General features: G+C 41.0%; 1 protein-coding gene across 7 annotated transcripts in view; it reads right to left on the reverse strand.

Moving 5' to 3' along the window:
* The window catches only part of ST3GAL3 (ST3 beta-galactoside alpha-2,3-sialyltransferase 3), a 201,313-nt gene that overhangs the window by 140,954 nt on the left and 33,842 nt on the right, over positions 1-26,517 (reverse strand). For 5 of the 7 annotated variants that reach the window (XM_049807988.1, XM_049807990.1, XM_049807993.1 and 2 more), the window contains exons 3-4: positions 10,727-10,774; positions 8,588-8,722 (exon numbers count right to left, since the gene is read on the reverse strand). The exons of 1 other annotated variant lie outside the window; for it this stretch is intronic. In XM_049807988.1, coding sequence (XP_049663945.1) covers positions 8,588-8,722; positions 10,727-10,774 — 183 coding nt within the window. The remainder of the gene's footprint in view (positions 1-8,587; positions 8,723-10,726; positions 10,775-26,517) is intronic. One more of the 7 variants, XM_049807992.1, reaches the window with a different exon arrangement.

The following is a 26,517-nucleotide window of genomic DNA, read 5'->3' on the forward strand; positions in this document are numbered from 1 at the left end:
ACGGGCCTCCTCACACTGAGAACCACTGGGTCTCACTACCATACAATAAATAAATTAAAAAAAAAAAAAATACAAAGAGAGAAGTAAAAGATAATCCCTCCAGAGCTTCATGATCAGGACATATTAATACAAACACAAAGAAAATGAATTCTCATAGCCTTTTAGAAAGAGGTTAGTGGAAATATAGAATCTTGCTTTCATTATGAAACACCACCAGAATTTTTGCTGCAGTCGTTTACCTAACAAGATCAAAAGCTTTTCATGCTATCACTTACTGGCAGAACAGGAAAGCCTAAACATGTACCTAAGACAAAACTATTGCACCAGATAGGTCAGCATAAACTGTGCCACTGATTTCAATCCCATTAAGATTTAATTCCCGAGCCAAGGGAAGAATTATGTTTAACATGACTTAGGTAACAGAACTCGCAGAACATGTGTGCACTTGATACTGGCACATACTATCCATTCGCTGCCTGCACCCACGTGCCACGCACCATCCGCATTGTACCTGATGTTAGAAATGCACCCGTGCATCTCTCCTCCACCTTCCACATACTGACAGTTGTTTCCTCCATGTGCTGCCTTCCTTATAACTTCCTCCCAGTTTATTCCTCCTACAAGAAATGATTTCCTGTCCAAACTTACCTCCTCCGCATGTAGCGTCATGCATAGGAAGGTATCCATTCCAGAAAAAAAAAAAAAAAGCCTTCCATTTTTATTAACCCTTCCTCCTTCCAAAACCAACATCCACACTGAGCAAACAGCATCAGATATTTTTTATTATTATTATTTTTTAAAAAACATCCACAGGCACTGACCAACCTGTCATGAGTCTTATCCCACTCAAGCTAACATTCACTTCTTCCCAACAGGAAATACAAGAAAAGGAAATACAAGAAAAGGAAATGAAATAAGAGATACACCACCTCATAACTACAACATCCTGGACTTTCTACTAACTCAGCACTTCATGAACTTTGCAACCAAAGCACCAGAAAACACAGAGATACTAAACGCTAAATGCTACAGATGACATACCTCCATTGCAGTGTTTCATAAGATTTACCTTCTGTTTGTCACATGCATTTCATCTTCCCTACGTTTAAAGTGGTTATTTTTGACATTCACTGATGATTACTAACAGATGTGTAAAGTAATCTTGTAAAATTATATATGTCAACTATCTTCCAACAGGCACTTTCTAAAAAATGTATGAATTATAACAACACAAAATAACATTTCTGGTTTCAAACTAGAATAATTGAATAGAATCAAAGAATCATAGAATTGTTTAGGTTGGAAAAGACCTTCAAGATCATAGAGTCCAACCATCATCCATGCCTACTAAACCATGTCCTGAACTGCCTTGTCTATGTGCTTTTTGAATACCGCCAGGGATGGTGACTCAACCACTTCCCTGGGCAGCCTGTTCCAATGTCTGACAAGCCTTTCAGTAAAGAAATTTTTCCTAATATCCAACCTAAACCTCCCTTGCTGCAACTTAAAGCCATTTCCTCTCGTCCTATCTGCAGACACCTGACAGAAGAGACCGGCACCCACCTCACTACAACCCCCCTTCAGGTCGTTGTAGAGAGCCATAAGGTCTCCCCTCAGCCTCCTCTTCTCTAGACTAAACAGCCCCAGCTCCCTCAGCCGCTCCCCATAAGACCTGTGCTCCAGGCCCCTCACCAACTTGGGTGCCCTTTTCTGGACACGCTCCAGCACCTCAATGTCTTTCCTGCAATGAGGGGCCCAAAACTGAACACAGGACTCGAGGTGCGGCCTCACCAGTGCCGAGTACAGGGGAACAACCACCTCCCTGCTCCTGCTGGCCACACCATTTCTGATACGGACCAGGATGCCCTTGGCCTTCTTGGCCACCTGGGCACACTGCTGGCTCATATTCAGCCGGCTGTCAACCAGCACCCCCCAGATCCTTTTCTGCCGGGCAGCTTTCCAGCCACTCTTCCTTCCCCAAGCCTGTAGCGCTGCATGCGGTTGTTGTGACCAAAGTGCAGGACCCGGCACTTGGCCTTGTTGCACAGGTTCTTGATTTTCAGTAGGGTGTAAATTATCCTTTCAGGCTGTAACATCAAACCAGAAGCATCTATTCTCCTTCCTCTCACTGGCTGGTGAAACATTCAAACTACTGCAGCCAGAGAAATGCTGTCCTCACCACAGGCTATCTGACACACACTGGGACTTCTAGAAGTCACAGCATTACTATTGGCTTGAAAATGAATCTCCATCACATGCTGCCCCCCAAGAAAGACACTAGAAGCCTCTAAATTACAGATGAAAAGTTAGCTTCCTTTTTAGCAAAAATCAGTCTTGTTAACAGACTTCCAGTGTCATTTAGCTGTACCACTACAAATACAGAGGCCAAAAGTCACTGTGACACACAACAGTGCAGCCCACGTGCTGGCTGGAAGCAGTCTGGATTCACAAAAGACAGATAAATAAAACCCCAAATACCTGGAGAGAGTCAAACACACATAGCCCAGCTGCAGGAAAAGGCAATCCTTGTCTGGAGTTATGTATTTAATTTAAAACAAAATAAAACACAGAGCCACTAAATCAAAGACAAGTACAACTGAATCTAAAATACAGTATAGTCAGGGTGTGATGATTACAGGAGATGGACTGAGCTGATCACACAGCTCACTGCTAGATAAAGGGGCAACCCCACTCCTACCCTTTCATCCTTTGAAAATACTGGCTGCAAGAGCCTACTTTGGCACTCATGTAACCTCTTTGTGCCCTAACCTACAGGTTGCTTTCACCTCCCATCACCTTAGTTTAAAGCCTTACTCACCAAGCTGATACACATAAAGATTTCTCCTCTTTTTCATGCAGCAGGATGAAGAAGTGCTAGAACATTAGAGAAAACTGAACAAAACAGCTAGGGAGAACAAGGTAGAAATACTCCAGCATCTCCACCAAGAACTAGCTTGGACCAGCTGGCCATGATAACTGCAGTGTGATGTTGGCCTCTGCCAACATCATCATGATGACCCCCCCATTAGGGGGTCTCTGCACTGAAGCACAATGCAGAGCTACCAACGGATGTGGTTCTGGAAACTCCCTTCAGATCTAACCAGGGTGGTAGGTCTGATCCAGCTCCAGCCATGTCTGACCCCCCAGTCTCCAGACAAGGCATTTATATGGCTGTGGGGAATAGGTTTTTTTTGGTTTTTTAAAGCCAAAAATGAGTGAAGGTAATAAAGAATTTATTTTGCAAGATCGTGGAAGAATCTGAACAAGGCTTTACGTTTTCAGTCCATAAGAGACTAAAAGGCCCATGAGGTATAAAAGCAACAGTATTAAAAGAGAGCAAGGCAATCTAAGGACCACACTCACTTGTGCTAGGAAGCTACACATCTCAGCTGACAATGTGGTACAGTAGTGTACAGAAGCACAGAAATGAATGGACATGGGAAATGAAGTTTCATCATGCCCTGTAAGAACAAGAGGTCTTCTTAGGTCAGAAACAAAATGCATTTCTACATTTCCAGGAAGATCAGAATTGAGTAAAAATCTAATAACTGACAACAATTTCATAATAAAGCATGTAATTAGGATTATATGAACAGAAGTACAGCCAAGCATAGCAATTTCTATAAATGATGCAAATCCTGCGCCAAATCCAGTGCTGGCATTAGCATGGAAATTTCTCCCAAGTATCCAACAGAAGTCCAGCTACCAGGCAGCAAGCGAGAAATGCGTTGTTGAATGTCTGTAAACTCCATGCAGACCACCCAAAAAGCCATAAAGCACAGTGTACAATATCCATCAAGTTTTCAAACTGCATTTTGCATCTGTAGCCAATACAGGCAAAATTTTCCCCTTATGCTACTAATCTGAAATCAACAAGCCAGCAATTAACTTGGCTCACTGGTTTTAATCTTCCGAACTACCTATAACTGATTTCACCAATGACTTGAGTACTATTCCTTTAGCAGCTAGCTACTTAGAAGCACAGTACAAATAACTTTGCCCACAAACTTTTTTTTAAAAGATGGTCTATAAGCAGTTCTAGCGCTCTCTGTGTTTAACTGTTAATTGCAAGTACAGGAGGGAAGGCAGAAGGTTCAATTTCAGCTATTTTATTCAAAATGTTTGTGTTTGTCAAAGAAATCAGTATGACACTCAGGAGACAGAAGTCCTATCAAGAACAGCTCAGACCACCCTGATACATTTCATCCTGTCCAGTGCAGTTTGGTCTCTGCGGAATTGAGGCTCCAACTGAGCTAAGCCTTGGTCACTGTCCACATGCAAGTTCTGTATCTGTGGCAAAGGCCAGGTAAAATGACTTACCCTGCAATGAAAAAGGTCAAACACCTCACATTCACCTTGAACTAAGAAAACACATATGGACAGTTATAAAAGTTCAGCTGATGTAAAGCAATTCTGCTAGAACTCAAGAGACAAGAAAGAATTAATGAAAAGAACTCATATGCAATGAAAGCACAAAAGAAAGGTTTTCTTCCAGGGTTAAAAAAATACTGGTCAGGATTACTGAGCAACAATGAAAGTACTGGACAAACAAGGACTTAATGTTGCATCCTTTCCTTAGGATTTTCACTTTAACCTCTTCAGTGATGGAACTTACTGATGAAGCCATTATTTTCTGAGGCTATTTAAATAACTGGGGGGGGGGGGGGGGGGGGGGGGGAGTAAAGCCAAGTTCAGAATGGCTGAAGCTGAGGCCACCTGGGCTCCTCAGCACTGTACTGCATAGACTGCATGCATGTCTATATTCCAGTTTCCTCCTCACCCCCATTTACTCTTTTGCATACAAGTTTAACAGCCTTTTTCTTCAGGTTGTCCAAGTGACATCAGGGAGAACCCCAAGTATACTGGTAAAACCAAGCCCAGTCCTTGTGCCTTTCCCTGCTCTGTAAAAATACACAGAAGAAACAGAACTGGTATCTGTAAAGATAACTGCTTAGCCCTTGCAGCCCAGTACTAGAAGCACGCCTCACCAATCTATGGCTGCGTAGAACTATCTGCCCATTTGACGTTTCCACCACGTGTGAAAAAAAATTATTCTTCAACAACTTTTAATGTAGTCTCGCTTAGGGTTCCTTTTTTTCTGGGGAGCAGAAGAACTTTCTTAACAATACTACTCCTCCAGCAAAACTTGGAATTTCACATCTATTAAAAATGTTCATAGACTGTGCAAACTGATCTAAAGATACCAATCCTGCTGCACCAAGCTCAATATTCATTTTCCAAATACTGCACCTGATGAATACAGGCATATTTGATGGAAACGGATACACCAAGCACTATCAGCGCAACTGAAATACAAACCTGCGAGTTCAAAGAGGGCAAGAGAGAAATCTGTCTCCAGTCACAAACCCCTGCGTGCCTTGGTGACACCTAAAATCACAAGCATACTACTTATTGTTTCAGACTTAGCAGCAAAAGGAAGTAATTTCCAGCTCTATACCTTCGAGGTGTTTCCCCGCCCACCCCCCACCCCCCCCAATCCCTGATGGGGGCCCCCAAAGACATCTGGCCCAGCTTTACAGCCTGAGGAAAGCAATACACCAGAGGGGTCTCCTTCATTAGACACTGCAACTACATTATTCATCCCTCAGGCATAGAAAGAACAAATAAGCAATCACTTGCTGATAGTGCTGTATGGGTCATCCATCAGGAAAGTCTTTTCCATGCTTGTCTTGCCTCCAAAATAGGTATAGTAAAACAAAAAAGAGGTCATTCAAGCATATTACATTTTAAAAGGCTCTGGTTACCTTAACAGGGACTATAAAGCTCCTTACAATTTTTTTCCTAAAAAAACCTATAGCAACCTCCAACAGCAGAAAAGCAACTGACTGCTTTAAGCTGAATTTATTAAAGACTCCAGTAGGAAGATGAAAAATTTCCTCCTATGAACTGCATATGCCCTTTTTCGTTTCCAAGGGAGACATCTGTTTAAAGCCAGATTGCAACCTTTGCTAAATAAACAGTTGTTTCATTTACTACCAAGTATCCACTTGGCTAATGGCATTAATGCTGCCTGAATCTTCTGGCATATTCTTTATTTTAGAAATTGTATCGTATTTCCTAATAAAAGTCAAGAACAATATTAACAAAACAGTAATCTATATTGGCTTTTAGTGACTTACAAGATGTACTGACTTGATGCAGAGAGATGCCACATGATAAGAGAAAAACCCCATTAAAATATTTTTATTTCGAGAATTCTTTAAGCCACGTCTTGGCATTTGCACCTCAACTCATTCACAGCTGTATTTTCAATTGAAGGAACACAGCATTAATAAGAAGACAGATGACGATACTGAACATGCTGGCAAAGTCACATAAGGACTATGCAACCGACACATGACAGTCATTGGCAAAGATTCAAGCAGCTCCCACAGTCTACAGCTCAAAGAAATAAAGAATGAAGAGAACTTCATTAATCAAAAATGAAAAGGGAAAAGCATTTTTGCAGAATAAAGCCACTAAAACCAGCAGAAAAAATATATAATCTTTTCCATTTATTTTCTGCTTTACAGGAATGGAGAAAAATACAGCACAGTAAGTTCACCTCTCCTTTCCCATCACTACCATGCAGCATTAAGACAGTCAGAAATGCAATTAGGGGGAAAAAAAAAAAAACAACAAGAAAAACCCAACACACTAGAACCACATCAGCTCCGACCATAAATTAAAATTGTTTTCCTGAAACCAAGACCATCTACCAGAGCCTCACAAATTCTATTAATTAACATAATATTTAAATTACCACTAACCTAGAAATCTGGGAAAGATCAGAGTTTGTAATTGTGGCCACCTATACTACCAGATTCTCACTGAGAAAGCCAAAGAACAGCAAGTTATCTTCTGCAAGTCACCAATGTTTTTCTCTCATGCTAGGAATCTGTCAGTGTTCTACCAATTTGATACCTAATGATTTCAGTTATATTGCTATTCCTGGCCTCCATCCATACCACTCTCCATCCAAAATACAAGAAAGTAGTCACCAAATTCACTCTGGAATTGTATTTAGGAGGACAGACATAGGGTTCTTTTCATCCTTCACAAAATGGTTATCTGAGTACCTTCAGCTGCTGAAGGAAACAGAGAAAGCTTCCTTAAGTTCTCACAGTTTCTCCCAAAATGGTTAAGGACTTTAGCATAAGGAATTACTAACATCAAACTCCTAAATAAGCATGGATTTAAACTCTCAGACAATTACTTCACTATCATTGTGAACTCAGCATCCGGAAGCATGGTCTTGCATATGGGCTTTAACAAACACATGAGCCATAGCAGATATGCTACTCTAAACCAAATTTTGAAGGCTCCATTTTCTTTGCGTAAGTCAAGCCAAACCTTTTATAAGATTTAAGAATTAAACTGAAAAGAAAAAAGCAACAACAACAACAAAGTTAAAATATTCAAACAATTTCAGCAAGACCTAGATAATGCTTGGTTACTTGAAATGTTAGAACTATTGCGTTTTAAGTCTGCAGTGAGAACAACTGCTATACAACTGGTGGCCAGTACTGCAATCAAATATGTCTAACAGTGTAAGCCTACAGTCATAATGTATTTAGAACCTCAGTATTTCCAGCAAGAACATTAGCAGATGGGAATGTTGCACATTCAATGCGCTCTTATCCTAATGAGGCTTAGAGAAGAAAAATTTAACTTGCTTGCTCTCAGACACAGGAGGTAGAAAAAGTCTTGAACAAAAATAGCAGGGGTATAAATCTGACTTTCAAAGTTCAGTGTTTGATTTGCTAGCAACGAAGTAAAACAAAGCAACCAGAGAAGCAAAGAAAAAAAAAAAAAAAAAAGAGTACTAGCTGCCTACAGCAAGTGAATGAAATCTAGGTCTCCTCAAACACCCTGTGTCCTGCTTAATGTTTCCCAAGTTCAGAGCATGTCACTCTCCTTTCTGAAATAGTTTCAGCTGAAACACTGGCATAGACATCACATCAAACATTTATCTTTGCTGCTCAAACTTTCTTTCAAGGGAAGGGGCAGTCGTGAAGAGAATCACAAAAACATCTGGACTTGTGAAGGCTAGACCACCGCATGAACCTCAGACAGTTCAGTCTCACTCCAAGCATATTTGATTCTCATGTCCTCTAAGCTAATAATCTTCTATGAAGCAGTACTTCAAGCTCCATAGCCAAATGATCTTCTGAGCACTCAGTTCTGAAAGTTTATCCAGAATAACCTAGAGAGTGTCATTAATATGAGATACATTAGGACAGATTTCCAGCCTCCCTGAAAACTGAGATTTGCATGTGGGACAAAGAGTTAAGGGGAAAACCAAGATAAGGACAAACAGTTGATTCAAATAAAATACAGAAGCTGCAACAAGACATTGTCCCTCACATGGCACGATTAACAATTACAAAAGAGCAATTCTAAGAAGCTGTTTAATAGGCAAATATAAGTCAATGAGTACTAGTTGTGAGCAGCATGAAATCTTAACAGGGAGACTATTATTCACAGCTGTTTAATTCTGACTAATAAAGAAAAATGTATATGTATTTTTATGTTTTAAAGTACGTCACTTTAGTCCCTTCTTACCCCAACCTGAAACATCACCTACTAGGAATGGCTGGGCCTGGAGCTGCCATTGTTTCTGTGGGTTCTTTCTGGGCTCTGTCTTTTCCTGGGTCTGCAGCAAGGTGAGATGGGATGGACAGCGGAAGCACAATAGCCACAGTTTTTCTCTCTCTCCTTCCTGTTCAACAAGGAAAGCTATCCCTCAGTTGGATAGACATCACACATCTTGACATCTTATTACACATATCAGTTCAGAGCAAGTTAAAGTTTGCAGCACAGTGAGTGCAGAGTACTAAATATGAAAGCAATAAGCATACAGCTCTCTTGGACTTTTCTGAGCCTCCCTTCTCAAATATATGATTTTTCTTCACATTTCTTCAATGAAGAAATTAAATCTTGTTGCAGTGGAAGGGTTTAAAAAAGATCAAATTTTACTGTCTTACTCCTAACCAAACCAAGCCTGAGTTGCAATATAAAAGCAGAACAAAGACCAGTGCTTTTAAAACAGACCGAGGCAGGCCATTAGCTTACATTAGCTTGTCTCCCACCTTCCATATTAACATAACTCCAAAAGACACGGAGCAGTTTAACTATTTTTCATAACTAAGTTTACCACCCTATTGGTAGTATACACAACATTTATGATTAACTCCACAGATACCCTGCACTGGAAGCTATCCACAGGGTTAACTGTTTTCACATCAGTTAGAAGCCAAAATAGCATTAGGACAAAGAAAATCCATAGTAGGTAATATTTAGAAGTTTTACTCCAGGACAAATTCTGGTCTTAGCTGTACCAACATCAATCCAGCACAACTCCAGTGTAGGTATGCTGATGCAGACATACTCAGCTGTAATCAAACTATTTCCCTGAATTTTACTCACAGATTTCGTATCTCAAACCTATGTAACCTCCTCCCTACTTCTGCAGACTAAAGAAACCACCACCCAATACAGAAGGAGGCAGGCAACACCACACTTCAGTTATGACTGATATTAATTAGTAGAAGGGAGTTAACCAAGGGTCTCTTCCCCGCATAAATACAACATATCCACTCTGCACTCAGCACCCTAGAGAGACTCCCACATCAGACCATGCACTCACAATAGATCCATTTCTTCATATAAGTTTTAGAGAAGATGCAGGGAGAGCAGAAAGCATTTGGGGTGTCGTAAACAAAGCAAGTTGCTGCCACTAGTTTGGGGGTTAGTAAATTGGAAATCTGAGTTCAAGCTTTGCTGTTAGTGTCAGGCAGCAGGCTCTCTTTCAAACTGTGCAGGCAGAAGACAGGTGCTATGTTGGAAGGCAGCATGTTCCCCCTAAAAACCTAAGAGGAAAGGCTAGTAAACAAGATAAAATATAACTTTCACTTGGATTATTTTTACTTTTCTGCAAGATAGTAAATACCCCCATCTTTTAAGTGTTAAGGGGTTTTAAGTTATAAGAGTAATTCTTAGCCTTTTCCCTGCACTTCATGTGTCATTATACATACACTGTAAACTTAATTTCATCAAGTATCGTGCTTACTATGGTGTGCCTTGGCTACAGCTTGTGTATTACACGTAGCCAAATGGATAGTTACTGGTTTCATGAAGTGCCCCCAACACAAAAGAATTTTTGATTTCTGGTTCAGTTTAATTGAAGGCCATACTCAGGTTCCAAAGGAAATTAGATTGGGCAGGATTCACCCTGGGGTTCGATAATGCTGGTTGATCTCCACCCAAAAAACAGTTTTCAGCCCTATTTGTTTAGCTATGACTTTTCGCCTTCTCCTTCCTGGAAGCATTCCTGGTGTCTTTCCCCAAATAACTCAACTGTTTGTTTAGCTGAGAAACTCTCCTAGTAGCATGGAACAGTTTTTCTTCAGCTGGTGGATGACATCATCTTAATGCCTTTCACATGAGAAAAGAAGCACAAACCGCATCACTAACGCATGTAACACGTCCAGGTCATCTGCCTTGCTGGATAATGGAAGGGGTCCCACGTGTTAATCCTCATGTCGCACTAAGACCCTTAATACTTCCACTACACTTAGGAAAGGACCTGTTTACCCACTTTGGCTAGATGGTTGATTCCCACAAAAGTCTGACTCAGTGACCTGCCTCCCAACATGGCTACCATGTCCAATTAAGTAGAAGCCTTGTCACGAGGTGGGAGATAGAGAAGAAGGCAATGTTGTACCTGAGCCTATTGTATGTCCAACGGAGTCAAAGGAAAGAACCACTGAATCTGTAACACAAGAGTACAAGTTCATTTTCCCCTTTTTCTTAGCACCATTTCTTGCTGTAACATTTCTTGTTATTTTGCTTAAACAACTCCTTATGCTCCCTTCCACCAGGAAGCAGAACAACTTCTTCACCAGCCAGATAAACCAACAGGCATCCAGCAAAGGCAAAATGCTGGAGTATGCAACAGATCATGATGTCATTACCCAACAAAGTAGCTACAATTTATTGAAAATAATTTCATTTTATTCCCAGTAAGCTTGGTCGACCTTTCCAAAACTGAATCATAATATGCTTTTGACTGCTAGACTGAAGAGCTTTTCCTTATCAAATGTATTATCAATATTTTATCCCCACTTAAGGGACTTGCCTGTTACAATCAGCTCTTCCCTGACACTGTTTGCTAAGCCCAGTATTTTGTGCTCCTTGAAGTTCTCACTGTTTTCCACATTTTCACTCACACTAGTGGCTCCCCAGCTAAGCGCATTTCAATTTATCAATATCCTTCAGCTTTGCAGCATATGTGCCACATATCAAGAAAATATAACCTCTCTACTCAATACCCTTTTATTTTGCCATCTGGGGATCACAATAGCACTTTTATCCATGACCGCAATGACCACTCTTGCTCACCAGTTAACACCCAATACTTTTAGTCACTGTTTCATATGATGGGGCACACTTTGCTTCAATTATGGTTCACAGTTCCTGTTTTTTATATGTGCAACTTGACATTTGGCCACATAGAAACCCTTACTGCCTGCTTGCACTTAGCTCACCCCATGATCCAGACCCCTTTATTAGTTATTAATTTTCTTCATATACCACTCTCCCAGCCTAGAACCTGTTTGCAAAATTTATCAGTAATAATTTGATATTCTGTTCCAAGTGGAGCTGCAACATGGTACCAGGCTCGATGGGGGGGGTGGGGGGGTGTCCAGCTTTATTCTTGAAACAAACCAACACTTATTTTGGAAGTACGCCTCCTGGTTTGTCATCCATTTTGATGCCAATCCCAACTGAAGGAGAAACTCTACTGAATTCTATTCCACCACCAGTGGAGCAGAATTGGGCCCAGAACTTAAAGACAATTTGTCAATGGGTAAAACACAGCAAAGAACAAACCACCTTGATAGGATTAATAATTTTATGGAATGAGCAGCTTTAAACTGACAGCAAATAGCAGAACTGCCTTTCATCTTCAGCTAAAGGAAAAGATTGAATCCCTTAAAGTCTCTCTTTCTAACTTGGGCCTCAGATGTGATCAGCTGATCAGACACCCTTTGCAGCACCACAGCAGCTACCTTGGTGCAAGCCCTTAGTACAAGGTAAAAAGCCAAAGTACAATCAGTTTTAGCGTGCTGAAAAGAGGTTAAGCTTCTGCTGCATCACCATTTGGGCAGGCTACAGTCGCAGACATTGACAGTTACCCCATTTCAGCTGATGATAACTTCACATGGGACTGAGCCCTTGGCTTTTCTATACTGTATATCATCCTCGTGCTTATTTTCCAATTCTTACAAATTCAATAAGAAAGTGCTAATTTTCAAAATAAACACAATAAAACTGTTCATTTAACTGGATTTAAAACAGTTTTTAAAAAGCAGGTCTGTGCTGTCCCAGATACAACACTATGGTAGTAACATGGCGGGGGGGGGGGGGGGGATAAGAAAGATTATTACTAGTCTCAAAACTTATTCCAACAAAAATAAAAATCCATCTGGACTTAACAACTGTATTTCCTCTTTTGGGAATAAAATTCAGACATCTTTATATTATTCTAAATAGCAAGGGCTTTAATTCATTTTAACTGCGTTAAATTCATCTGCCATCAATTAATTCTGAAGTATCTCTGTGGGGCTCTACTTTTAAAAAATTGTTGAGATTTTTATCAACATAAAGTATTGCTTTGTAGTTAATGCCAAATTTAAATGTTGTTCATTTTCCTGCAATATATTTTGCATTCAAACACTGCACATGAAATATTAGCACTTATCTAAGAACAGCTGAAAAGCATTGCAAGCACCAAATTAATACCATTATTGCAGCCCACAAAAATAGTATAACGTTTCATTCCCTTAACTGAGAACATTATCTTCCTCCTATAAACAACAAAAAAAAAAAATTACAAGCAGAGTAAGCATATGAGCTCCCTTTTCCAATCCAGTCCTCCATGTGACTATTAGTTTCACAGTTTCAACATCAAATTCAGTGCGAATAACCTGTATTACAGTCAACTCCCCATCCGCCCCCACAAGTAATTTCACAAACCATGGATCTTTATTAAAACACTGTGTTTATTTCCGGCATTAAACACTTCAAAAGGGAAGAAGCTATAAACTTGAAAAGGCTGAGAAGATAATCACGTCACCTTTCTTCTACCCAATCAGCTGTTCACATTCAGCCAAATTCAGAGCTACAGGTTATTTTTGTCTGAAGTTGATGGAGATAAGCATTTCTTTGAGGCAAGCCAGATTTATTTGCAAATACATTGAGTCCTGCTTCCACGAACATAAGAATAAAAGTTTCTTTGCTTCTAGCTTCAAATCTCTTCAGTTGTCACTCAGTTCAAAATCCTCCCGGCTTTCTGGACTGTTTTTTCCAGAGACAAAGTGGCTGTTCAGTCTGTGCCCAGTGCCTTCGACCCCCCCCCACCCCGTCCCCAAGCCCGAGTCCACTCTATCTTTCAAAGGCAATCTTCAAAGGCTCTGTCTTTCAAAACTTAATAAGACACAATGTAAAACATACCCAGTTACATGCACCCTTGCTTTAGGTGCCAACAAGTGTTTATGTCTGAAGTAGCAGTCCCGAACCTTTCAGCTACCTACTTCCATAAAATAGCTTAAATGTTTTTTCTACTACCTTCTTAACTGAAGAGCAGCCTTTATGCCCAAATCATGAAATCTGACACCAAATAACTTGCCAATATGCACAGCTTAAGGCTGCACACACCACAATGCCAGCCTTTTACATCTGTTTTCATGTTAGCTACAATGATTTTTTCAGTGGCTACAGAAGTTTAAAAAAAGAAAATTAAAAAAAAATCCAAAACCAAGATACAGCAAAATCCAAATGCAATTCTGGATCTGATCCAACCCATCAGAAGAAGCAAAGACAGCAGAAACACTCAAGTTATTTAGAAAGCACTCAGTGCCAGGAATAACAATGGCTGAGATCTCACTAGCCAGACTGCAAAGCTGCTTTGGGTCACTTAGTGTCAACTTTGGGTCAAAGCTGCATTGGGACCAACGCTCTGGGTCATTTCCCCCACCCACCCACCATCCAGATAAAGCATCAAAAATTGGACCAACACATGAATCTGTTCCATCATCCCCCCAAAAACAGTGCTGTGCAGGGCTACCTGAATGTGCTCCATCACAGCTCTTTTGGAGAGTGGAAGAGTGCCTCTTCCAGGAGAGCTCACTGCAATGGAACAAACACAAGGATCCCATTTGGTTCAGGAACCAGGAGCTACAAGACAGACTGTGCAGAGAGGCTCAATCCTGCTCTGGGAAAAGTCTAAACTCTGTTCCAACAATGCTCCATGCTGGATGTAGAGCTGAACTTGCCTTTGAAGGAACACAATTGGATTTGCACAGTCGTGTCCTGAAGCAAAAATCCTGCAAATATGAGGTGGTTACATTCAGTTGCTGCACTTAAACCACAGTCTAGATAAACCACCCGGGTGTGAGGATTGATTGTATTTCAAGGCAAGGGATGCACTTCAAGTGTCGGTAACCCCTTATCTCTTCACATGCACACATCCCTTTCCACTCTAGTGTCCCCCATCTTAGGTCTCCTGCAAATCCTGCTGTTTGTTTTGTTAACCGTGAGCTTTCTCAGGGCCTGGATAACTCTGCACCACACTCCCCTGTCCCCAACACAGGTAAATTAAATTACTCATCTTGCTGCATATATTGTGCACCGTAGGTCTAGGCATTTCTGGACAAGCGGTAACTATTTAACTACTATTCCTTACAGATTGCCGTATCTTTTCCACTATTCTAGTCTCTAAACAGAAAAATAAATGAATATTTGGGTCTTCATAAAGGAGCAACGATCCTGACCAACAAACTACAGATTTTTAAGAGACAAAGAGAAACAAGGCCGTGTTGGAAAACATCTGAAGTTTCATACTGCCAAGAGATATGGACACCATAGGATAAACATTTAATATCATGCGTGGGTTCTGCACACGAGAGATGTGTAGAAACAGCTCTTAAAGCACAATTGTGTCAAGTTCCTGAAATCATGTAAGAGCAAATACATGGACCAACTTCCAATGCAACTACTGCCCTTGCTTTGATTTCATCATTGATGAAAATGCAATAAACAAACTGAAAATAAGCAGTGGCAACACAGAATGAGAACAGCAAATATAATCCACATTTAATCAAGAACTATATAACCTGTATGTTTATTACATGCTGTTTCAGAATTTCAGTTAAGACTTTTACAGTAAGTCCCTCTAAGAAGCCACTAACTTTTTTTGCTTTTTACAGATTCTCCCTGCAAAGATTTATAGATATTTGTCTCAACCTACTGGAAACCAAAGAAGCTGAACCAATAACTTCTCTTAGCCTTTAAAAAAAAAAAAAAAACAACCAAAAACCACCAACAACAAACACCAAAAAAACCCCAACCAAAAAACCCCAAACCAGACTTTAGCAATAAACCAACTTCCCTAGGAAAAAAAATTTAAAAAAATAAAATCGGTTAAAAAAAAAATAAAATGATTGCGTGCTGCTTTGGAAGTGGTCCTGAGAAACCACAAAGCATCGGTCCCACAGGAGTTATAAGCGTTTAATAATAAAGGCTTAACACAGCCTTGATACCACATACCATTACAGTAATGCGCTCCACAGACCAAGCCAAACAGGGAATACAATAATACATTGCAACATAAGGCTGTAATTTGGCACATCCCATGCAAAGACTCAAGCTCTAAGGTCTGTATTGCTTTCTTATATGCATGATCACCATTAAGTTTCTCATTCCATACCCCTGCTCTCCAGATACTCCGATGGACTCCTGCAGAACTGCAACCTATATTCAATAACATTCAATAAAATTTCCACCTCCGGAGCTTGATCAGAGACCAGATATCCTGCAGAGTTCCATCACCTGGACTGGGGACAGCAACTGCAGTAACAACATTAAAGAATATAATTGTGATTCAGAGTCAGAATGAACAGGAAGATTTTAGGTGCTGCTTTTTTACCACAGAATTAGAAGACCATCCATGAAGAAAAGAGTCTGGGATTCAGCTGTCTCCCTTTTCCAGCTGAGTACAGAAAAGGATAGCATCAAACATCCCAATAGCCATCAAAATTTATTTCCTGTTTGAGATCAATATTCTATAACATGACATATAACGGAGAAGGAACACTTAATGCGCAAAACTCTTCATAACTTAGTGATGAAAAGGCCAGTAATAACAAAAACTATCCTTATGTTTCATCTAGTCAGAAAATGAAGCTCACAAAAACAGCGTCACTTTCAGAAAACACACTACTGTCGGGATTAATTTGGCAAGATCTGTCTCAGAACATCCCCTGCCCCAAAGAAAAAATATTTAGAAAAAACCTCACTCTTACTACAACTACGCAACATTCTGGATGATTCTTATATCTAAGGAATTGAAGAGAACTAAATAATTTCAGTCCTATTTCACAGAGATCTCGCTTAGATACCTAAAGCATCAACATCCTTCCTCAGATTTGGTGAAACACAAGAACAACTGCCCGCATTTATAAATTACTTGGCAGAGCACCCTTCACTTCCTAATGCTTTGTTTTACTTGCTGAAGACAGATTTAGGGAAGGGCTAAGTAATTTATTCAGTCTAATGACAAATACTATCCTACTAATTTATTAAGTATCCTACTTTTGCATTAATGTTGCATTCCCACCCCCTGCTCGGTTTATTCTGCTTTACTAAGCTCTTCCTTCTATAGTACAATTCATTTTCCTACTTCTCCACCTTTTTCTGAGTGTGAGATGACTCTGTGTTAAGAGCACCGGTCACTACAAGAACACCTTCTGCGCCACAGCCTCAAGGATCTCTGAGTTACTCAAATTCTTTATTCAAAACTCAAGGCATTAATTACGACATCTCCTACATGCACCACTTCACACAGCATCAGTGAAGGTCAAAGGAAACATATGGAAGGCACTCCTACTAGTAATCTCAACTCCTGCATACATACTCTGTGAAAAACAATCACTAGTGTTCCCATGCTTAGATGCCACAAGAAATTACAATCTCAAGTGTATTGTTTGAACAGCTTTATTCTAACATTTTCAATATCTAAGACAAGGAATATATAAAGACGACACACACAGCACAGGCACACTTCCTAATCACAGATGTGCAAGCTAACAGCAGTAAATAACAGGGACTGCAAGTTTTGGCAAGCAAACCATATGAAGAGTTTCAGTTCAGTGCTGTCTGCAACTGACGGGAAACCCAGGTTCAAAGTTCAAACTTATTCCCTTTATGGGAAGGGAAAAGTCATTCAGCAACAGGACACATCTTCAGCAACGGGAAACATCTGACTGTAAAGAACACTTCCAACATGCTCTGGATTTTGTACTTTAATAAATGGTCTTAAAACAAGGCTGCACTACAGTGTTTCTGTTGCACTAGATTTGAATACCTGTCCTGTGTGCCACCTGGCTATATTGTATCGGTACAGAGATGGGGGAACGGGCTGGTGCTTGTTTCATATAAATGTACCTGTGGGGGAAGATTCATCCTCATGTGAGAATGTATATCATTGTAAAATATCATAAGAATGGAAAAAAGTTCATTCTGATCTAAATGTTAATTCACTTATGTATTGTACAAAGTTGATGAGTTTCTGCATTGTTGCTCTAGCCAGCATCTCTTTAAATACTACCCTCATTTATACAGTACTAACTTTTTGAGTATACAGTACTAAAGTAGGCCAAGCAGTGTTCTCTCCATTTCTGTATTGGCTTTGTGTGGCAAGGTTTTGGTAGTGAGGGGGTTACAGGGGTGGCTTCTTTAAGAAGCTGCTGGAAGCTTCCCCCATGTCTGATCGAGCCAATACCAGCCGGCTCTAAGACAGACCTGCCACCGGCCAAGGCCGAGCCCATCAGCGATAGTGGTAACGCCTCTGGGACAACATTTTTAAGAAGGAAAAAAGTTGCGGGACAGAGACAGAAACACCAGCTGGAGAGAGAGTGAGAACATGTAAGAGAAACAACCCTGCAGACACCAAGCTCAGTGAAGAAGGAGGGGAGGAGATGCTCCAGGCGCCAGACCAGAGATTCCCCTGCAGCCCGTGGTGAAGACCATGGTGAGGCAGGCTGTCCCCCTGCAGTCCATGGAGGTCCACAGCGGAGCAGATATCCACCTGCAGCCCGTGGAGGACCCCACGCCGGAGCAGGTGGGTTCCTGAAGAAGGCTGTGACCCCATTGGAAGCCCGCGCTGGAGCAGGCTCCTGGCAGGACCTGCGGATCTGTGGAGAGAGGAGCCCACGGAGCAGGTTTTCTGGCAGGACTTGTGACCCCGTGGGGGACCCACGCTGGAGCAGTGTGCTCTTGAAGGACTGCAGGCTGTGGAAAGGACCCATGCTGGAGCAGCTCGTGAAGAACTGCAGCCCAGGACCCACACTGGAGAAGTTTGTGGAGAACTGTCTCCTGTGGGAGGGACCCCATGCTGGAGCAGGGGAAGAGTGTGATGAGTCCTGCCCCTAAGGAGGATGAAGCAGCAGAAATAATGTGGGATGAACTGACCGTAAACCCCGTTCCACGTCCCCCTGTGCCACTGAGGGTGGTAGGTAGAGAATCCGAGAGTGAAGTTCGGCCTGAGAAGAAGGGAGGGGTGGAGGAAAGGTGTTCTGAGATTTGGTTTTATTTCTCATTGCCCTAATCTGGTTGATTTGTAATAAATTGAGTTAATTTTCCCCAAGCTGAGTCTGTTTTGCCCATGACAGTAATTGGTGAGTAATCTCTCCTGTCCTTATTTTGACCCACGAGCCCTTTGTTATATTTTCTGTCCTCTGTCCAGAAGGAGGAGGGGGGAGTTATTAGAACAGCTTTGGTGGGCACCTGGCCGTCAGCCAGGGTCAACCCGCCACAACAGCACACCCTTTTATTGACAGATGACTTCAGAGCCAAAGTTAGAGTTGAACCCAAATTCCTTGGCCATTCATCCACTCTGCCTGGACATCAGGACCCTTTTTTGCTTCAGCCTCCAGCCAGCCAGTTTCCACACTGAGAAACTCAACACAGAGCGATGAGGCTCACACACAAGCTCTGCCCTGGGGAGCGCAGACACAGCTGGTTCAGAGCTCATCTCTGCAAACTCACGGCCAAACTAGAACACAGCCAATATGGGTAATCTTGCTATAACCTGTGCAACCCTGAACAAGTCCTTTGATTAAATTGTTTCTCATCTGTAAAAATAAACAATCTGCTTTTTTCCAAAGACCCTTGAAAAAAAGGCTTGAGAGCTAGGAATGGATATAGAGAAATATTATCATTTGTCTCAATTTTACGTGGCATCAAGATCTACTGATTACATTGTACACAGCAAAATTATTACAATCATAGAATCATTTAGACTGGAAAATACCTTCAAGATCATCGAGTCCAACCATCATCCATGCCCACTAAAGTGCCTTGTCTGTGTGCTTTTTGAATACCTCCAGGGATGGTGACTCAACCACTTCCCTGGGCAGCCTGTTCCAATGTCTGACAAGCCTTTCAGTAAAGAAATTTTTCCTAATATCCAACCTAAACCTCCCTTGCCGCAACTTGAGGCCATTTCGTCTCATCCTATCTCCAGACACCTGACAGAAGAGACCAGCACCCACCTCACTACAACCCCCTTTCAGGTAGTTGTAGAGAGCCATAAGGTCTCCCCTCAGCCTCCTCTTCTCTAGACTAACCAGCCCCAGCTCCCTCAGCCGCTCCTCAGAAGACTTGTGCTCCAGGCCCCTCACCAACTTGGGTGCCCTTCTCTGGACACGCTCCAGCACCTCAATGTCTTTCCTATAGTGAGGGGCCCAAAACTGAACACAGTACTCGAAGTGCAGCCTCACCAGTGCCGAGTACAGGGGAACAATCATCTCCCTGCTCCTGCTGGCCACACTATTTCTGATACAGGCCAGGATGCCCTTGGCTGCCTTGCCCACCTGGGCACACTGCTGGCTCATATTCAGCCGGCTGTCAACCAGCACACCCAGGTCTTTCTCTGCCGGACAGCTTTCCAGCCACTCTTTCCCAAGCCTGTAGCACTGCATGGGGTTGCTGTGACCCAAGTGCAGGACCCGGCACTTGGCCTCGTTGAACCTCATACAGTTGGCTTCAGCCCATCCATCCAGCCTGTCCAGATCCCGCTCTAGAGCCTCCCTGCCCTCGAGCAGATCAACCCTGCCTCCCAACTTGGTGTTGTCTGCAAACTTGCTGAGGGTGCACTCGATCCCCTCATCCAAATCACCAATAAAGACATTAAACAGAACAGGGCCCAGCACTGAGCCCTGAGGAACACCACTTGTGACCCACCACCAACTGGATTTCACCCCATTCACCACAACCCTCTGGGCTCGTCCATCCAGCCAGTTTTTCACCCAGCGAAGAGTACACTTGTCCAAGCCATGAGACACCAGCTTCTCAAGGAGTATGCCATGAGAGACAGTGCCAAAGGCCCTGCTGAAGTCAACGTAGACAACACCCACAGCCTTTCCCTCATCCACTAGGCAGGTCACCTGGTGATAGAAAGAGATCAGGTTGTTCGAGCAGGACCTGCCTTTCGTAAACCCATGCTGGCTGGGCCTCATCCCCTATTTGTCCTGCACATGCCATGTGAGTGCTCTCAAGATGAACTGCTCCATAATCTTCCCCAGTACCGAGGTCAAGCCGACAGGCCTGTAGTTCCACGGATCCTCACTCCGACCCTTCTTGTAAATGGGGGTCACATTGGCAAGCCTCCAGTCCTCTGGGACCTCCCCCATTGACCAGGATCACTGATAGATGATGGAGAGTGGCTTGGCAAGCACCTTCCACCAGTTCCCTCAGTACTTGTGGATGGATCCCATCTGGTCCTGTAGATTTTTGAGTATCCAGATGGCATAGTAGGTCACTAACTATTTCCTCCTGGATTAAGGGGGGTATATATTCTGCTCTTCATCCTCACCTTCCAGCTCAGGGGGCAGAGTACCCTGAGGATAACTGGTCTCTCTATTAAAGACTGAGGCAAAGAAGGCATTGAGTACCTCGGCCTTCTCATCATCCCTGGTGGCAACGTTCCCTTCTGTATCCATTAAAGGATAGATATTCTCCTTGCCTCACTTTTTATTGTTAACATATTTGTAAAAACATGTTTTATTGTCCCTTACAATAGTGGCCAGATTGAGTTCTAGCTGAGCTTTTGCCATTCTAATTTCCTCTCTGCCTGACCTAACAAGCACCCTCTACTCCTCCTGAGTTGCCTGCCCTTTCTTCCAGAGTTGATAAACTCTCCTGCTTTTCTTGACTCGTAGCAAAAGCTCCCTGTTCAGCCAGGCTGGTCGTCTTCCTCGGCAGTTCATCTTGCAGCACCTGGGAATAGCCTGGTCCTGAGCCACTAAGATGTCCTTCTTAAAGAATGTCCATCCCTCCTGGACCCCTTTGCCCTTCTCTATCAGCTCTCAATTTCCTGTCATTTAAATGAAATAACAACTCTAGTAGCAATACAGAACTTGAAAAATGTCGTAACATTTCTTTAATGAATTTTTATTAATTTCATGGAACCTAACCAACTTTTACACTTGCTGTTGCACGCATTGCTCCTTTTCCATCAGGACATTCGCAATAAAAGTGGCAAATTAACTAAGCAAGAAACAACACTCATATTCTGAACAGATGTATTTTTAAAATGTTCCGAGCACGCCAATTTTCTTTATTCTGCAGTGAATGAACTGAATGAAAAGACGTAGTGTCCTGCGCCAGCTGGCAAATGCTTCAGAAGGATATTACATTACTGTTGTCTTCAGCAGCGCCCAAATAACCGTTTGGTAGCAGGAAGGGCTGGTATGTTTTCCTCATAAGATCAGTATTTATTTGGATCTACTACATAACTTCGCAGTGCCATGATTGACAAAACTCTGGGCACAAGGACAACACAGTGCTTCACTCCGAGCATCCGGTAAAGTATAGCCCTTTGGTGTCCATCCTCTCCCTATTCCAGGGGAAGGCCAACAGCACTGGCCTCTTAGGTTGCTCTTTCCAGAAGAGATGGAAAAACAGTCTCCAAATGCAAAGGAGAAGGGGAGGTCAAGGTGCTGCAGAAGGTCAGTGAAAATATTCTTGGTTTGAGGATCACAATTGTAGAGAAGGTACAGATCTACCATCAAGTCACAAAACCAAACAGACCAAACTGTACCATTAAAGCTAGTATCCAAGAAGTTTTTCTCTTGACAGAGAAAAATCCTTTAATTAATGCCAAACAGATTCTCAGTATTTTAAGGGGCTCGTGTCCTCCTAAGCCAAGTCTCATATTTTGGTTTCAATTATTATTGTAGCACTAAGTCAGTCATATATCCAAATTCCACAGTGGAACATGCAATAAATTACAAAACAGTAAAACTTCTCTCTTCTAAACTTACAATCCATGTGGCAAGACAGAAAATGGATATTGGCAGTTGGGGAATTACACAGGAACAAATGTAAAGATGTGGGTCAGTCAGACAGTACCAGCTCAATTCAAGAATATTTTCTTGAGCATCAACGGTAGTACCAGTCTTTAATCAAAGCAATATGAAGTAAACCCATATACTGTTTCTGAATAAAAGATTCAATCTTTTCATCAAGAAATACATTATTTGTGCACTCAAATGTAAGACATTTGCTTTAGGTTCAGAATATGTATCTTCTTCTCAATGTGTATCTCCAGCTAATACTTCAAAATTATGAATTCTTTAAAACATATATTTTAAAAGGGTCACTACTTGCGTTTCCTAGACAATCTCAGTAATCAACCAACACTGCAGCTGTCTTTATAATTAAAATTAATGGCAAACTTGTACATTGGATATATCAGGGGGCACAGGCGAAATTGTATTTAGACTTACCTGTGTATGACTGTTGGATCTAACTATTAGAAATATTTAGAGGATAGACCAATTTAACCACTGACATGACTTAAGACAGAAAACTACTGAATCAAGAGTAAATCTCATTATTGTGTGGAACGTGTCTAATAATCATTAGTATAGCCATTATTTAATTCAAACAAGAATACCAGACAGGAAGGTTACAGATCACAACTAAAAAAAATATTTAATTTTTTTAAAGTATTTTTAAGTAAAGCACCTAACAACACTCATTTGGACATAAACCCTTGAAAATACTCTAACACATCATTTGCAAACTAAGAGCTAGACTCAATATAATATTTTGTTGATGCAAAACAGATGTAAACTAAAATTAAGTGGCCAATGCTCTGGTTGATTTCAGTCACACTTCAAAAGCTGCAAATTGTTCTTAAAAAAAGTATTTCTTAAAGTAATTTTAACCTAATAATATTTATTTCAATAATTAGAAAAATGTATATAGTATACTCACTTCAGTTTTCTTGGTTAGTGCTCACGCATGTGATTGTCACATAACTTTTGGAATACCAAGCAATTTCCATATCAAAAACCCCTCAAAACTTTCTAACATTATCAATCTTTATTACATACTTGCAGCTTGAAACTACAAAGAAAGCAAAATACCCTTAAATTTGTCCTTTAAAAAGTTCAGTTTCAAACTAAAGACAAATAAGCTAAAATTTCTTGATCACATTAGCGTACAGCACTGGCACAAGGAAAATGAATTCTGTAATTTCATAGTGCAAACATATGTTGTTACCTTAGATATTATAAAATACAAAGCATTCATAATAAGAAATAAATTGGTTTACTTTTGTGGTATTTTTATTAAATATGGACATGGGCTTTTAATTAACAAAGCACAGTCTAAGAACTGTATTAGTGACAGTGTCTTAAACTTACATATACTCACGCAACTGTCAGAGAGCTCCGGAAGGCTGCTACACATTATCTTTGTTTTACATAAATAAAGATACCTACATGGAATTAATGGCAATTAGGACAACAACTACTTTAACAGCCTGGTCTTGGTATTATGCCTACTGGAGCCATTCAACCTTTTTTTTTTTTTTTCCTCCCTGGTATGGAAAAAACTTTTTCTATGTGTTGGCTTTTCCAAGCGAGCTCTCAGAAGCCTCTCCCTTCCTCAAAAGGAGAAATATAAATACTTCCATCAGGAAACTCACATTCTTGAGTTTGTTTGAAAATTATCTACTACTTAGGATATTAAGCCAGTGGTCAGAAGCCTCCCAAAACCTTAAAGCACACAACATCTGGCCCAGATGCCACCAGAATAACTGCCAACAAGGTAATACGTACAGCTTTATAGTGACACTTCTCATCTCTTCTTCTGTGTCTGCCCGGAACACAAACAAATGACAGGAAAGAGTAAAGATTCAAGAAAAGTGTATGAGCATAAAACACCATCTGAAAACAAGTGCTTTATAGGCATCTTCTCTAGAAAATGGCAATATTCTACTTTCTTTTGCATTACAAAGGCCCAGACCATTTATTAACACGAAAGGTGATACTGAACAGAAAGTCTGTTGGATACATTTTTCACTCTTTTTTTTTTTTTTTTTTTTTTTTTCCAGTTTGGGGCTAGGGGGAAGTTTGAGGGGTTTTTGTTTGTTTTTTAACAGCATCGCCATAACTGATTCCAAATCTGAAGACATTTCTGGCCCATCAAATCGTAAAACTCATTAAGATTCCAAAACGTGCACTAAAGTTTGGATTTAAGAGGTCCTACACAGTACATGATTTTATAGGCAGTAGATATATACAAACAGATACCAAGCATATGCTCTTTCAAAGCCAAATATCTTGAAGAACAGCTTTTATGCCTTCAGCTTGTCTTCATCTTCCAGCCACGCTAACTGGTCTACGAAAGGCATTACATCTACACAAGTCTTCCATCGTCCTAAACCAAACAACATTGACACATGCAAAGCTGAAAAAAAGATGTCCCAGAAGTCATCTGTGCATCCTAGAAGGATGCCAAAAACAAACGCTATTCTGTTCCCAGACTATGAAAGCTCCTATACTCAGAGAAAAAGAAAACAAAACAAAAAAAAAGCCCCCAAAACAAAAACACAAAACCACAGTAATTTTGAACAGTGCATATATAGATTCTCATTTCCTATTATTTTCTTTTACAGAAGTGTTTGATTTTAAAAAAAAAATCAGTTCATTAAAACATAAGAAAATTAATTTAGAGATGGACTAAATACTGTCAGTAGTGCCTCATTTGCATGTGTAGGAATTGCAGGACAATGAAAAACATATTCAAATAGCAGCAGCAGAAGTGGAAGTTGATCATCATACCACCCAGCCCCTAGACAAATATAGCTGGAGACGATCTAAAGAAAAAGTGTTCCTCCTATCACACCACATATAAAAATACAATTAATCCCTTTAAATTAGCACTTGGCAGAGAACCAAGCCAGTGAGAAAACAAACTTCAAGGCACCCAGAAGGTTAAATACCAAGAAACATTGGTTCCAGTCTAGGATCAATGGAATTAAACTGCTAAGCACCTAACTAAATTGTTTCACAAAGCAAGCAAGCTTTCTTTAAAAAAATAACTCACAGTGCAGTTTCCAAGTCAGCAGTGGCTAAAAGCACAACCAAGCTGCCACTCCCCCATGGCAGGAATGGACTTAAAAAAGAGGCTAGTCTCACCTCCAGCTACAAGAACAAATTGTATTTAAAAGATCCTTGTCTGTCAGAAATGAAGCTTACATTGATACAAAGTTCATGTGCAAAACTGAAATAGGCAGTAAATTACCAGAGAACTGCACGCAGATGAGCAGTGTGACCAGGCTCATCTGCTATGCTGCATCTGAAAATCTTGGGTGACTCTATCTGGGAAAGCCACGAAGTCTCCTGCATGTTTGCAACAAGCAAACATAATAGATAACATTATTATTATATGCTGGAACAATATTGAAGGGAAGAAACTAAAATTTTACAAGTTCAGTAGAAAGGTAATTATTGATACGACTCCTCTTGTTTGGTCACACACATTCACACACATTTTTCTCAGATGTGCCACAATGCAATGTACAATGATCTACGTTGTTCAGTTATGCCTCTGAAACACCCATATTAGCTTTGCTCTTTTGAGTGGTCACGTAAACTTTCAGTGGACTGGCAGGGCCTCTGGAAAAAAAAAAAAAACCACCAACAAACCAAACCAAAACAAACTACCCCAAAACCAGAAAGCAAAAACCAACTGAGATCAATGGACTACTTTAATCAAAATATCAAGACAAGGGAACAGCTTGCTTAAGAATAGTAATCCAGCAGTACCAGCATCACTGAAACATCAACTGGTTTTGATGAAGATCATGTGAAACTGCCAACTCTATTTCATCAAAAGCTGGAACTTCAGAAATTTGAGAGCTGCCAAGAGCAACTCCCATTCTTAAATTAATTCAATTTCCACAAATAAAACCCACTGTAATCTCAGAAAGACAAACCTTTCACAGCACTCCACAACAGACCCCATTCCTTATTAGCATTTCAGCACCTGCTGAAGCATGCTCCCAGCCAGGATTTCACAGGCTCACTGGGATTCACAAATTTTAGAGTTTCACCATTTCTGGATTACTCCACTAGCAGAACTCCTTGTAAAAGGCAA

The sequence above is a fragment of the Accipiter gentilis genome, chromosome 8 (assembly GCF_929443795.1).
Source record: "Accipiter gentilis chromosome 8, bAccGen1.1, whole genome shotgun sequence".
Taxonomy (NCBI): domain Eukaryota; kingdom Metazoa; phylum Chordata; class Aves; order Accipitriformes; family Accipitridae; genus Astur; species Astur gentilis.